The sequence below is a fragment of the Tympanuchus pallidicinctus genome, unplaced genomic scaffold (assembly GCF_026119805.1).
Source record: "Tympanuchus pallidicinctus isolate F22 unplaced genomic scaffold, pur_lepc_1.0 scaffold12, whole genome shotgun sequence".
NCBI lineage: Eukaryota > Metazoa > Chordata > Aves > Galliformes > Phasianidae > Tympanuchus > Tympanuchus pallidicinctus.
Window position 1 is genome coordinate 12,809,775 of NW_026294637.1, and position 15,588 is coordinate 12,825,362.

Genomic DNA, 15,588 nt, shown 5'->3' on the forward strand with positions numbered 1-15,588 from the left:
ACAAGTTCTTTTCCATCACCAAATACATATATAATGCCCATAGGAATAATTTGTAAAAATAAATCACATTGACACTTTCCATGATGTCTCACAGGGCCCTGCAGGGTGTCAGTGGCAGCAGCCACTTTTATTTACTGTGTCAATTCCCCCAAAAGCTTTCTGCCCTAGTTTTAATTTGGCTTTACATCATTCTAAATAAGTCGGTTTCATTTTTTCTACATCTGAGAGACTGTTATCTTACTGCTAATCTTCCTAGAGATTGCCTGTAGGTTAAAGGGGCATCATGATACCATCCTCTGTGATAAAGTTCTGTGTTCCTATAGCAGTTTTTCAAGCACAGTCTCTCTGCTGGTGTAAGGGCTTAAAAATGTTAAACCAATTAATACGAAGAACCATAGGATCACAGTGTTGTAGGATAAGTCACATCAGAACAGACCTCTGATGGTTAACAAGCCCAGTGATATAAGGGCATCACCAGCTATGTGAGGTATGGCAGAGCTAAGTCAGACCAAGAAGGTCACACTAAGCAGGTTGTAAGACCAGTACCACGAATATCATAGTGCACAAATAACATCCTGGTACTCTCTTTTGTCGTGGCTGTTAGCATATCATAATATTACTGCTCTTCATTAACTGCTAGCCTGAAAAGAAATCCCACAGGAAAGCTCTCTTGCATTGAGAGAGTTCTTGCAGGCTTCTTGAGCTCTGTTCTTGTCAATAAAAATAAAGTCTCTCCTATGGAAATTAAAAGCTGGGGACTTATTTCTTAGAAGTTAAGTTTTAGCTGTTTTATGGCCTTCTTATTAGGCTTGCATCTACTCTGGACATCACGCTTCTGGACCAGCTGACCCTCTACTATACGGTCTATGATTGTGTATCCTTCAACAAAGAGGTGGAAAATAGATTCTGAAAATGCGAAGTGCAGATAAGTAATAACTTGTACTAAACATCTGTGCTGTTTTATTTATTCATAAGCTACGAGTTGCCAAATAGCCATAAAATTTCCTGTGAAGAAATCTTGTCTTATTAATAGAGCTATCCAAGAAGCAGCCTTGTCTCACAAACCGAGTAAAGCATTTTTATTTTTAGATATAGATACCTCACACTGTCTTACCATAAACCAGTTAACCACCACGTGGTACACAAACAACTGCAGCATTAAACAAAACGACGCCTTCCTCCAGTAAGACCCCACCTAATGACACTCCATTAGTTCCTCTTTTGTTAATTGACTCAAAGAGAACTTTAAAGGCTACACCAATTTTGAGATGCAACATATGTTTTATAAAGTTTTCATAATACCAGATAGAAGTTAGAACCATAGAAACCATTCCCTGTCAAGATAAATGATCAGAGAAATTAAGTGAAATTTTATGCAGGAGGTTAAACTTATGCTCTACTCTCCTCATCCAAAAAAAAAAAAAAGAAAAAGGTCATTGCCTGAGCAGAGAGAACAACCTTGCCAGATGTAAAGTTCCTAAAAGCAACTTAAGAAATGCAAGTCCTATGTAGACATTCTGGTAGTATCTCTACAGATAGTAATTTTGAAAAATATTTTCCATAAAGCTTAAAATGATATTTAAAGAATTTGTAGGGCAATGTCTCTTTACTTACTGCTTATGAAATCACAGTGAGTCGTTGGTGTTTTTATTTATTTTACTTCTTGAGATGAACATGGAGAGCTTTCCCAAGTGAAGTTACTGAGCCCCAGCAGGAACTTCTATGAATCATTTCAAACTTTTGTGCATACATCTATCCTGTAATCCAAAGTCAAAACATCTTGAATGGTATGCAGAGTATTGCTCACTTCGCGATTAAAATTTACTGAAATCCTGTTTTTGTTTTTAAGGTGCGTTTGATTTGAAGACCTTATAGTTTCAGTGCTTTTTGTGGTTGCCCTTTAAGAGAGGTTGCTGTCTGCTCTTATTTTGCACATGAAGCAATTGAGAAAATTAAGTGTATGTGTGTCATTATCAGCAAAGCTGAAAGCCCAGAAAAAAATCATGCTCCACTTAAGAGAAACATAAAACCCTGAGGTTGTTCAGGAAAGTGAGATGGTGCTGCAAGCCTTGCATTTGTGCTACTAAATATTTTCCTTAACATTAAAAATGAAAAGAGGGATCATAATATTTATTGTTACTTTGCCATAATACTGAAAGCTTTTAAAAAGTTTGATCCTAATCTACCACTGAAAAAAAGTTTCCAAACTGTACCATAATTCTTGCCTCAGATAAAGTATGTGCTGAACTTCCTTGATTTTGGTCCAGTGCCCTGATAGCAGCACCACTGGTCAGGTCCCCATCATCACTTCAATCACCATCAACAACAAATACAAGCTTCAGGAATTGCCACAAGCCATAGAACTAATCCGAATTATTTCAATAGATTGAAAAAAGGGGATTAATGCAAAACAATGTTTGAATGAAAAATCTTGCAACTTTGAAATAATATTTTTTTCTTACAGAATTTAATGAAAAATTTCTTCAAGTAATATGAAATGTTTTTGACAGGATGCGATGCTTGTGCTGAAAATGATACAGAAGGAAAAGTAGGAGAGCCGCACTTCGGTCTCCCTCTGATGCCACTTTGATGTCATAGACTTCAATCAGAACAAGAATATGGCAAGTACATTTTGTACATTTTATTACTGCTTTCATTCTGATTTCTCCTTGATGAAAATTATGTGTATATAGTTAATCTGCCTGCTTTTCTGTCTCTCCAACAACTTTTAGATGTATCTTCCAATTTTAATGCAATTTAACAGAAAGTACTTGTCTCAAAAATACTAAACCCCCACGCGATTTTTGAAAATAAGGAAATCAGTCCTAAGGCAGATGCAGAGTAAGCCTGACTTCTAACCATTCTGCTTGGTCTGCCCAGCATGACTGTGCTCTGCCTGGCTCTCACATTAATTCCCTTAGCTTCTCATGATGATTATTATCTCTCACTCTGAACAAAGCCAAGACAGAAAAGGCACAGGGCCTTCTCCACCCTCTACAAACCCACTGAAGTGACTGCATTGAGAACACAAGAAAGACATAAACTAGAAGGAGCAGATGCTGTACTGAGTTGTTATTTTGGAGATAGCCTACTGAATAAAGACGGTCCAAAGAAAAAGATAGATGCATGCAACATAACTTGTTTAATGTTCTGTGATCTTGTAAGCTATTGAAATTTGATTAAAGGAGATATTCCATTCAGAAGCCTATGCCTGACACAGACCAGGTCTCCAGAACCTGCAGCTAAAGTAGGATTACCTGAGATTTACAATGACTCTAAAAGCTTCAACTGTTACTATACGTGTAGAAGAGGACTGAAAACACAAACAGACTATTAAGAAAGTAAATGGGGAGTGGGAGAGGCTAACACAACATAAAGCACAGCAGTAACAGCAGGGCAGCAAGGTCCTAGGCTACAACAAGTGAGAACTTGCTCAAATACAACAGCTACAGGCACAAAAACAAAGAAAAGCATCTTTTTACCTTCAGAATGCCTCAGGTATGCAGAGGTAACAAAACAGCCTTCCTTCCACTGCCAACCCTTAAATGAGATCTGGGAAAGGGTGAATCCATCCATCCCCTCCAGTCACTCAGGAGCATTGCATTGCATTGCATTGCATTGCATTGCATTGCATGCACCTGAGCCCCCCTGGGTTGGCCTGCCTTCCCACCAGGTGCCCAATCACTGGTTCAAGTCATGACTTAGCATTTCCGCTACAGACAAGAACCACAAGAGCAAAACTACGCCCTAAAGCCTAGAAATTTCACTTTGCGTGGAGTATTCTTCAGCTCCAGACTAATGAGACCTGTATGGAGCTACCTTCTGTGGGGCATAATGTGCATCATTTTCTATGTCAGTGTACGGTAACTGTTGAGTCACGGCCTGAACCCCTGATTGAGCATCTGGGGAAAGGACCTGGTCAGCCCTGGGAGCACAGGTGAAGGCAATTCAGCTGTATGACCAGAAGGGGGGGAGCCTGGCTGCACCTCTCTTAGACCTCATTTAAGGTCTGACTACAGTGAGGAAGGGTTTCTTGCTGGAGATACCTCCTTGGTTGAGCTTTCCCCTGCAAACCTAGGATTTTCTGATATTGGTGAGCAATTCTTTTCCCTTTCTTTGTAGTGTCTTTTTATTGTGGTAGCCTTTCTGTTGTTATACCTCTGGTGTAATGCCCTTCCTATCATACTGACCTGTCTAATTGCTACAGTCAGTTTTTGGTTTGAGTGTAGGCTCATTAAGTTTCTGTTGGACAGTCCTGAATAAGATCCTGTGCTATTTATTCAGTAGCATCCAGAAGCTATGTGGTTGTAACACGTCTGTGCATGATGGTGCTAAAACCATGTGAATGCATAGATGTCTCGCCTATGTGCAATAAAAGAGGAGATTGGAAGAAACAATGCATGCTAGTACAGTAGAAACAGGAGTGCCTTTGCTGACGGTGTTTGGCCTTGAATGTTTGTCATTAAAATAACATCTGGTAAATAGCAATATGTTGCACATCATAATCCTATCCTATTACTATTTCTGGAACTATTTCTTCTGTTCTGAGGCAGAAAACCAAGATTTTGTGGATCTTGTGTAACTAAGGGTCTTAAATATTGGATTAGTTTCTCCATTAAAGGAGTCATTTTGTAGCTGCTGTGAAACTTAGGAAATAGGAAATATTCAGGAAGGTGTTATAGATTGCTGGTTATAGCCCCTGGGGGCAGGGAGAATCAGAAACTGTTCTGCAGGATGGTGAAGGGCCAAAGGCCACAAGCCCCAGCTGGGTGCCTGAATCCTCTGGAGGTCTGAGTTTGTGCTAAATCTCTCCAACTAATAGGTGCACAAACAAGGTGCTCTCTTTCTGCTCCAATTCTGGTTTCCATTCCTACTGTGTGAATGAGATCTCCTTGTTGATGGCTCATTATAATTTGCTGAGAAAATGCATTGACCTGTGTGAATGCAGGCAGTATCATCTGCATGCTATTTCATTCAAAAACTGAGCTGCAAGTTAGGACACTCACATTTCATCCTGCCTGCAGGTTAATTTCTGAGCTGCCCAGCCAATGCCTTGCAGAGTAACAGGCCTTTGTGGGAAGGATGCTTTGCCCCACTTGCCCTCAGCAGTGACCCTGAGCTTGGGGATATTTCTGAACTCCCACTGAAATGCATGATGCAAGCTAACATCAGACTGTAGTGAAGGATAGATCACATAGTCTGTCTTTATCATTTCAAGGACACAAGTCTTTATTTCTGTTGTGATCTGCAACTTCTGGGCTTTTGAGTTTTCTTAAAACGAGGTGCTTGGGAGCAATGCAGCAACAGTGCCTACCCTGGGTTGCCAGAGGGTGAGAAGAGGAACCAATTTCTGTAGTGATGGCACGCTGTTTTATTGCCAGAGTGCTTTGTTAAGGGGTATTTAGGTGTTTAAATAAATTCAAGCTTAGCTTAATGTTACCAAAGCAGCATGAATCACCTTGTGTTCACTGACCACACTTGCGATAGGAAGGTGCTGTAAAAATGGAAAAGATGTTGCTTTTAGCTTTAACTTGTTTTTAATTGTTTTTAGCTAATTTCAAGCAGGTTGATTTAAACAAACTAAGTCCCGATCTCCTCTCACGTCTGATTTCAGGTTTGCTTTCTGACGAGAGCTCTTTGTGCTGCCCCTGACGTTGTCTGGGCTCGTTTCCCGAACTACGGGTAGCGGGATCAGAACTCGCCCGGTCTGTGCGGGCCAACCAGCAGAGCTCGCGCTCGCGGCGGGCAGCAGCGGGGCAGGGCCGGGACCCGTGGGCCCTCTGCGGGGGAAGCGGCGCTTTCGAGTGCCGAAAGAACGGCGCCCGGAGCTACGAAGCCAGACTCGCAGGCGCGGACACGAGCCCCAGCAGAGCAGGGGCACCACGAAGCAGCTCTGCCCGGCGGAGGAGGAGCGCGCAGCGCATCACCCCACTCCAGACTCACTGCGGGACGGGCCGAAGCCGGACCGGGCGGCCTCCGCTTTACGGCCGGCCCCGGGGCGGGCTTAGCCGCCCCGCCCCGGTAGCCCGAGGCGCGGCCCGGCCCCTCCCGCCGGCTCAGCAGCGGGGCCGCACCGCCCCCTCCGCCGCTCCCTTCCCCCGCCCCGCCGCTGCCGGCCGGCGGAAGGACAAATAGTCCTCCCCGCATTGTTCGGCAGCGCAACTTTCGGTGGCCGCGGCGGGGAGCGGGGCCGCCTTCCGCTGGGGGTGCCCGTGCCGAGGGGCGCCGGGTCGAGCCCAGGGAGCGGCGCCGGGCGGGCACGGCCGACTTCGAGCGGACGCCTCGTTCCGCTTTCGCCCCGCTCCTCGCCGCTCCTCGGGGCCGCGGTCCGGCGCGTCCGGGGCGGTGCTGGAGGCGGGCTGCGCCCCTCGGGGTCGGGCGGTGCGGGGCCCTACGGCGTCGCCGCGCCGGGTGCGGCTCTGTCCGCAGCGGTCGCCCTCGCGGGGACGGGCCGAGCTGCTGCGGGACGGCCGCCTTGCCGGGCCCTCCACGGGGTGCTCCTTGCGTTCCCCTAGTTTTTGGTTCTTTTTCCCCCGGACGACTGTCTGCTTTTTTAATGATTTCATCTCGGAAGATCTGCCGTAGGGCGGGCTGAAGCCTTTGCCTGCACCGCAGTAGCCAGGTGGAGCTGTGGGTGACTTTTAGTCAACGCGGCCCCACAGGAGCAGCGTTGGTTGGCAGCCGTGGAGCTGTGTGCCCTCTGTGCCCTGTGCAGCAGCTGCATCACAAGGCTTCCCGCAGAATCCTTCCTCCTGAGGGCTGTTATATAATAAATGTTATATAATTTTAATTATTGTGAAGCAAATGTAGGAGGCAGCAAATTCAGTTATCTGTGAGATGAGCTGCACTGATCAGTGCTGCAGTTGCAAGGCCGGGTCGCTGCTGCCCCATTGGCTCATTGGTGGGATCCTTCCCAAAGCCTGCTGGAGGAGGAGGTGCAGGAGGAACACTGGGCCTCCCCAGGAGCTTTGTCTGAAACACTCCTGAAGACAAAATTCTTTCATTAAATGTAGTTGGTCTGAATTGGGTTTCCCAAGAAGTGCTGTGCCCACATTGGCTGCAGAACATGCAGTTGTGTCCCTACTACTGACCTCAACGGGCATTGCTGCCTGGTCTGGGAGGTCTGTTGGCAGCAGAGGGCTCAGTGCTTCGGGTGAAGGCTGGAATTTGTCTGTGAAGCAGGAAAGATTTTCTTACTGCTGTATTCATTTGCTGAGCAATAGCGTTTGCTATGGATGAAGTGCATGGGTGCGTGCTTTGTTTGAAGGAACCTTTCCTGCAGAAACCCCATCCTGGGTCAAATGCTCAGCTGGGGAGCACCCAGAGAGTTCTCCCAGCCTGGGTGGTGAAGATGAATTAGTTGTGTGTGTGTACATTTAAGAATAAATAAGACAAAAAGGAGACATGCAAGCATAATGATTTTACTCACACAGGCATGGTACATTAAATAGTAATATAGAGTACATTTTCTCACATCCCCAAATGCACAACAGCTGTCTGCTGTATCGAGTGTTTGCACTATATGGAGCGGATGGAAAGCAGTTCACAGTGACTGAGGAAGCAGTGTGTGAGTGTGATTATGTTCAGGGCTTTGTGCTCAAGTGATTTGGTTTTTATATTCCTCTTAATTTTTTTATGTCCTGTGTGTGACTCTTCATCGCTTTCACCACCATGGTGACGCATGCAGAGCGCTGCTGTCGCCATCTGGCAGTGCTGCTTCCCCGGCTGCTGTGGCTGGAGCTGACCATGGCCGTGTTGGTTCATCGGCTGCCAGGGCTGCACTGCAGAATGACTGCTGTGCTGCCAGCCTGGAGCTTGCTCGTGGCTCTGTGTGAGCAGGTTCAGGTGTCTGATCCTTCCATTGCTTTGTGGCAGACCTCACAGTTCTCCAAGGAGAGGGTATTTGTCTGTAAAAATACTGTATTCTTTGCAATAGAAAATTCACTGATACTGTGGGGAAAGCATCTTCAGGAGTTCAGCCCTGCCTGCAGGACTTCTTGTGAAGTTCCCAGCCAATGATTGGCATCTGTCACTGCTCCTGCACTTTTGTGCTGTCCATCCTACTGCTCCATGGGTGCTGCAAGCCCCTTATTTCTAGAGAGGTGAAAGCAAAGCGATTGTCATAGAGTTGACTAGATCAATCTACATTCGTGACAGCGTTAATGCCCTGTACACTACATGATGTTTTGATGTGGAATACTGAAACCCAAAAGACATAGAACCATGACAGTGATGTAACAGTTGCAGAAGACAGTAGCACTTCAACCTTCCAGCAGCAAGGAAGGTACCTTGCTTTGTTAGCAGAGCTGGAAAGTGTTCCATTTGGTGTGATTTCTGCAGTGTGCTGTGTGCATTTGTGCAGCTGCAAGAAGAGAACCACAGCCGGGGGCTGAAGCAGGAACAGAACTGGAGGCGTTTTCATTGCTGCAAATGACAGAGAGTGGTCGTTGTCTGATCCGGAAGGATTCCAATGGCTTTTCATTCAGTGTTTTGAAGCGTTAGTGAGATCTCCTTGGCCGTACTGTCTCTCAAAAAATCTGTAATTAGCCCAAAGAAGAGGTGTGTTGTTTTTTTTTTTTTTTTTTTTTTCTTTAGTTGATTTATTTATTGTGTGGACCACATTGGTTTCTGTTTTATTTTCTGCACATGACTGGTAGGATGAGGATGTATTGTGCATTACTTAATTTTAGCCTGCTGTCCCTTGTGGGGAACAAGAGGAATTTATTGGGAGTAGGAGAGGAGAAAGGCTAGGAGATAAGCAGCGGCTTCAGAAGGGGGTTGGAGGTTGTGGGAAGAGGTGAGAGATGATGTCATGTGGATGTGGAGAACTGTGCCTTGGTGCTTGAGTGCCCTTGTTATGTTAGTTTGGTCAGCATGAAATAGGGAGGGGTTACAAACTGAGTAGAAAGGTTCCAGATCTGACCTATGCAACGTGTTCTGCACCCAGTATAGAAATAGGTGAGATCCTTACCTGCAAGAGTCTGCTTTGGAGCTGCTTAGGGGGTTTATAGGGCTGTACACTATCTGTTGTGGGCTGTATGGGCATCTTGTGTCCCACACCAGTGCCAGGGCTGCGTGCAGAGGCCTTCAAGTGGGAGCCTCACAGCCTGCAGTCTGAGGGCAAACAAAAAGTGATATTTTTTGGAATAAAGTTATAATTTTAAGACAATTACACGTCACTACAGGTGATTGTTAGCAGAAATAGCAGTTTCATGACACGTGTAGGGGTCTTCCTGTGAACTGGTGTGTGTTGGAGGCCCTGGGAGCTGTGGGCTAGCCCTGTCGTTCTGTGCAGTATTATCTGTACAGCAAAGAGAAAAGTACACGCTTATGCTGACGGAGCTCAGTGCTGCTGCCCCGCGCGCAGCTCTCCGCGGTATTTCAGGTTCTCGCATGGTTTTAAGGATCCTTTTTCATTGCCATTGTGCGAGTCGCCCAGCTCCAAAGGCACAGCGTGCCAACGGGTCTTTTCCGCGAGCAGAGCAGCGCGGGGCGGCCGGGAGCGGGGCGATGCCCGCAGGTGCCACCCGGGGGCTCTGCGGGACCCGGCGCGGACGCTGCCGCCGGGCCGCGGGCAGATGGGAAGGGAAGCGAACTTGGTGGCGGGACGGGGAGATGGAGCTCAGCGGTCGCCTGCGCTGGCGGCGTAGCTCGGGCGCAGGAGAACGTATTTGGTATATTTCGGAACGCGTGTGCTGGTACCCGACGCCGTTCTGAGGTGCGGGATGCGGCGGGTCGCTTGGGATCACCCCGCAGTGCCCCGTGTTCCCGGCTGTGCGGGGCTGCGCTGCACACGGCCCCGCCACCGGCTCGTACCCCCTCCCCCCGCCGCTGCCGGGGCCGTGCGCGGAGCTCCCTCCTTCCTTCCCGCCCGCGGCCGCCCGGCGCGGCAGGGGTTAAGGCGGCGGCGGCGCTCTGCGCGGAGGGATACGGAGCCGGAGCCGCGAACGTGGTGCTGAGGCTCCGTAAGCAAAAAAATGTCCGCCTGAGGGAAACCCACAAGTTCCTTCCAGCGGGGGGGGAGCGCCCGGCTCGTCGCCTCCCACCCACCGCGGCCCGCCCGCCGGCCCGGCCCTGATCGCGGAGCGCGCGGGGGCAGCAGGTAGCGGCGGGGACGGAGAAGTTGGGACGGAGAGGCGCGGGGGGGGGAAGCGGCGGGCGGGCGCCCGGAGCGGAGGGGCGGCGGCCGGGCCAGGGGCCGCGGGGCGGGAGAGGGGCGGCGGGGCCGGGCGGGAGGCAGCGCCGCGGGCGGCCTGAGGGGCGGCGGCGGGGCCGGGCGGCGCGGGGGCGCGCTCGGTTCCCGGCGCTCCCGAAGGAGCGCGGCCCGGCGGGCGGCCCCGCGACTCGGTGGGGAGCGGCGCTGCCGAGCGCCCCCGCGGCGCCGCCGGGCACGAGGCGCAGGCCCCGCCGCCCCTCCTCCCGCCTCTCGGCGCGCGCGCGCTTCTCCCCGCGCGCTCCCGGCCGGCGTCGGCGCGCGGGGGCGTCTCCGGTCCCGAGCGCGAGCGGCGGCGGCCGCGGGCGGGGGAAGCGCGGGGAGGGCGGCGGCGGCGATCATGGTCGGGCGGCCATGGCCGTGCTGAGCGGCGGCCCCGCTCGGCGGCCCCATTGTTGCCGGGGCGGTGAGTCGCTTAATCTCTCGCTAATTCCGCAGACTTCGCCGTTTCTCGGTCGTTCGTTTGCTTTCCTTCGCCCGGGGGGTCAGGGGGGTGCGATGGGTCCGATCTTCCTTCGCGGCCCCGTCGCGGGGCGGTGCGCGTGGCGGGAGGTGGGGGAGCGGCGGGGAGAGGGAGGAGGACGGGCCGAGGAAAGTTGCGGGGAGTTGGGCGGGCGGCGGGGAACGCCGCGGCTCGTTTCCCCCCCCCGCCCCTTCGGGCCCGGCCCGCTGAGTAGGGCTGCTCTGTGCCCGCAGGACGCGAGCGGAGCGCGGGACGATGAACGCGCAGCAGCAGAGGATGGCGGCGATCGGCACCGACAAGGAGCTCAGCGACCTGCTGGACTTCAGCGCGGTACGGAGCGCGGGCACCTGGGCTCGGGCGGCCGGGCGGGCCGTGATGCGATGCCGGCGGGGTCGGGGCGTTTAACGTGGCCGGAATCGCCCCGAGGGCCGTCGGCCTCGTCTGGTCGTGAGCGTATGTGAAGCGGCCCCGCGGCTCCGGTACTGGGGATCCTCTCTTTGTGCTTTGGTTTTGTGCTTCTTCAGACCCGAAGGAAGAGCTGTAGTAACAGCAACTCGGGCTCTGAAAGTTATAGCTGCTTTATTTATGGGACTTTCGTTTTAACAGACCTTGGAAAAGTGTTTGGTTTAGGAGCATGACAGCCAGCTAACTGCCGTTCTGCGACTGCCTGTATCCGGTGGCTTTAATTGCAGAGGTTGGTAAGGAAGGTGCTTGGAGCAGTCAGGTGTAAGCTGGATGGCAGTTCTGAGCTACAACAGCAGCGTTGGACCTTATTGCTTTTTTGTTGTAAGTTGTGTTCCCGTCCAGCAGCTCTGTGGCACTTAGAAGCTGCCCGGAGTATTCTAACTTACTGAGTTTGTGGTTCTGAGCGGGCGTCCTACTCTCTGCTTATCTTCTAGCAGAAATGGTAATAAAATAATTGTTTTGCAATAGCTTTCTCTTAACTGTATGGACCGAGCTAATAATTCAGCTCAGGGCTTCAAAGCCGGCTTATACACCTCTTCTTCTTTTGCAGATGTTTTCCCCACCTGTTAACAGTGGGAAGACCAGGCCAACCACGCTGGGCAGTAGCCAGTTCGGAGGATCAGGTAGGATGCAATGGACCTGAGATCTGTAACATTCATGTCATCAGGGCTCAGTGTTTTTAGCTCAGTCCTCACGTGTTTGAGCGGTTACCTTTCATTGTATGGATTTTCATAAGACTTTCAGAAGAATTACAGGTGTCTGGTTTGTATTGGCTTTGTTACAGTTCAGAGCAAAAGGCAATACCACAGCTTTGCTCTCTGCTTTCCTGATGAGGTGAGGTGCTGGGTACGTCTGGTGGTGCTGAGGCACAGCGTGTCCATCAGTCTGTCACATCAGAAGTGAAGGCCTTCTGTGTCTGATTTTATCAAACTAAGCTGGACAGTAAGTATTTGAAGTGAAATAGCAAGTAACAGAATACTTCTGACTCAAGAATCTATTTTAGAATTCAAAGGAAATGTATGAGGTGGTGACTAATTTCCTAACAAACAAAGAGCAAAACAAAAACAACAGAACTCCATCTAATGCTCCCCCCGGCTCAAGCCCTGTAATTTTAGAAGTAGCTGCCAAGATGCTAACAGTTAAGAGGTCTGAATTAGATTGGATTTATTTCACTGTGTTATTTGAGTAATTTGCTAAAGGTTGCTTACTGGCACAGGTAGAAGCCGTGATTGCCTATGGCTTTAGATGTATACTTTAAAAATGTGTAATGTCTGTTTTGGTTCCCTTCTGCTCTCTCCCTTGAGAGCCAGGTTCAGTTCAAGATGCTCAGTTTCCTGGCCCTGTGTAGCTGTCCAAATTTGGACAGATATTTTCTTACATTGAATTTTTGTACATCATGAAAGTGAATAATTGTAATTACATGTAGTGTTTTGTTGCCTGCTGTTTTCACTGCAGTACACTTGATGCCTACTTTCAGAAAGTTTTAAGTCAAGCCTCTAATACGACAGAAATTTAATTTTCTACAAAAGATGCTTTGTATGACGTTGTTCTTGAACAGGGCTTAGTTATTAATGATCCCTAAACAGAATCGACTTACTCAAGTAGTAACTTTCTGAAGTGGCTTGGTGCCTCTTGTTGGTTTGGTTTTTAGCTTTTCTTTTTGTGATGTTTTTATGAACACGAGGAGGTGATATATATGGTTTTAGTTAGGGTTAATGAAAACAAATGTTTAGAATGCCAGTAGAGGGGTGAAGTGGCTGATGGAAGTTGTGCAGTGCCATTGGCTGTTTACTTAATGCATTGTCAGAGCTCTCTCTGTGGAAGTCCTAGTGACACGTGAGAATTTTGGTTATTAAACACACTTTAAAACTTTAGTGACTCTTGAGAGACCATCTCCCATGTTTAACTAATAAAAATATGTAGTAGTGTTTGAAGAAATCCTTTACTTTTATTTCTTAAAATGTGTAAGTAGTTTCCAGTTTACGAGTAAATGAAATTATTGGCAGTAGTGAGATGGCAATTCCATATGCAGCATAGTTGATCTTCTTTTTCATACAAACATTCAAGATGGTTGTTTTTCAAGTTAGTTTTGAAGGAGGTCCAGACAGCTGAGATTTGTTTCAAGAAGCACAATTTGAAGATTTCCATCCTTCTCCCCCCTCCTATGCCTTGCTTTTCCTGAACAGGTGGAATAACTTACTGTTGAATAATGAAGTTTTCACTTTTAGTTTAGATCTTAGGGCAGATCTTAGTTACTGTGGTTTGCCCTCTTTATAGGTAATTCTTTCCCCATTCTTTGTGACTGGCCTAGGAAAAAATAATACGTAAGTACTGAGATTTTTTAGGGGGAAACAGTGTTACTGTCTTCTTGAATTTCTTTACTGATAATGGTGTATCATCACATAGATAGGATCACGAGCAATACAGTGCAGCTGTCTGGCAATCTACAACCTCAACTGAATTCCCCTTGGCTCAGATAATGTTACATAGCTATGGATTTTAGTTCAAAATGTTTTTAGTTGTAGAGATTTACTAGTTTATGGAATTATATGCTTTAATTCTTGAAACGTTACAACAACCAAAGCCTTGAGCTGGGGGGATTGCTCTGCAGGAGTGACAAGGGGCCAACAACTTCTGTGTGAGCTGTGCTCTGAGTCAGCATTCGGTGTTACAGGGAGACCTTGAGGAGCTCGCTGACCAGCTACAGGCATTTCTAGCCCTGATTTAATTGTCATCCCAGTTTGATTTCAAGTATTCTGTACCTTGTAGGCTGTTCAATATTTCCTTTGTACTTCTTTCCCCTTAAAAATTTGCTTCTTGTTTAAAATTTTGCTTTTTTTTCTGGGGAAAAAAATAGTATTTGTTAGAACTGTCATTAATAGTGTACAGTATGCACAGGTTTCTTCTTTGAATACGGAACAGTGCTGCGTCTTACACAGACTTCCTGTGATTTTGATGATAGTGAGAGCTGTGCAGCTCGCTTTGCTGTCTTACCCATTGAACACCATTTTTTGATGGTGGTTATTATTTTTCCTGGGGTCTTTGCAAGCAGACTAAAAGAAGATGTTTTCTTAGTTGGAGCAAGACTTGCTTTCTGATCTGTAACTGTAGAGTTCCTTTTTTTTACTCATTTCAACTTCATAAAATTTAAAAAAATGCCCAGAAATGCCCTCTCATCTAAGCTGCTTAGAGAGGCAGCTTAATGGCTCCCATTAAGTGGGTGCAATTCGTTTGGCCCCCAGTTTAAAAGTTACTATAGAAGGATGGTTAAGTTCTGCTAGGTTGTACCTCAGGGCTTTGTGAAGTCTGGGGAATACCAAGGTGTTCACTCTTAATTCTGCAGAAAGAGGCTTGATCTGGTTTGAAAGAAATTTTCGTGTTCACTCTGTAATATGTGTAATTGGATTGCATAGCAGCTCGTGGCGCAGATTTCTGCAATTTCGAAGAAAGTGCTGCAGTGGAATTAATATGTGAGCACTATTTTGACTAAAAGCTAGCTTGAGTCTTCAGGAATGTCTGGTGTCGGGGAAGCTTGCTGCTGGTCAATCAGTTATGAATGAAAGCTGCAGATGAAATAAGTGAGCTAATCTGATGTATCGCAGTATCTTATGACAGTAAGTCATGTAAGCTGCTGATAAAGTCAAATAACTTGGTCAGACTTGTGGTGAAAATAAACATATTGGAAAAGCAACCTGATATGTAGGTCTGACTTAAGCTACAGAATATTTCTTGTCACTGCTGTTGTAATATTCTCTTGTTTAAAACAGAACTTGATATTTCTTCCTCCTACGAAACCAACTTGGGAAGATAAGGCAGTTTCTGTCTTAGATATTGTAAGACAGAGAGATATTCTCAATCGGGCTTCCATGTTAATTGATCAGACTTTTAGATTTTATTTCAAATGAAATATTTCCACGTTGCTGCTGTAGAAGCAGCATGTATAATTTACAGTGAAATCTTGTTTTATTTTGTTTCTGTCAAAACAAAAAACTGTATACTAGTACAAATGTGGGTGATCAGCCATTTTGGCCTTTATTTATAATGCTCTTAATTAAAATCCAGTTAGAATGTTTAGATGCCTGCCATAGGAGATAATGCTGCAATCTTCTGATGCTTACCAACAGGACTGATTGACATTTCAGTTTTTCCAGTGGTTAATTTTTTTTTCAATCTCAGGTGTGGTACTAAAATAAAACCTATTTTACTTCTTCACAGGACTTCATAGATGCTAAACAATAGTGCACGTGAGACAATGTTATCTATGGCCTGCGATCCTGTAGCTTACTGATTCTACTAATGGCATCAGTTTTGTCTCCTTGTTTGCAAATTCACTAGGTTGCCCTTTCCACAAGTGTCTGCTAATCCACCCATTTAGTAAGGAATGTATTGGGATAGTCCACTAATTACTGACTTTTTAAAAAGACTTTTCAAGCTGATAACCTACCAT

General features: G+C 47.3%; 1 protein-coding gene across 8 annotated transcripts in view; it reads left to right on the forward strand.

The window, feature by feature from the left end:
- Positions 1-4,018: 4,018 nt before the first annotated feature.
- TCF12 (transcription factor 12) overlaps positions 4,019-15,588 on the forward strand; it is a 158,014-nt gene continuing 146,444 nt past the window's right edge. For 4 of the 8 annotated variants that reach the window (XM_052672617.1, XM_052672621.1, XM_052672624.1 and 1 more), the window contains exons 1-3: positions 9,968-10,102; positions 10,910-11,006; positions 11,692-11,764. In XM_052672617.1, the coding sequence (XP_052528577.1) occupies positions 10,932-11,006; positions 11,692-11,764 (148 nt within the window). In that variant the 5' untranslated portion in view covers positions 9,968-10,102; positions 10,910-10,931. Of the gene's footprint in view, positions 4,094-9,966; positions 10,103-10,513; positions 10,620-10,909; positions 11,007-11,691; positions 11,765-15,588 lie in introns of those variants that run through there. The other 4 variants (XM_052672619.1, XM_052672622.1, XM_052672623.1 and 1 more) reach the window with 4 other exon arrangements.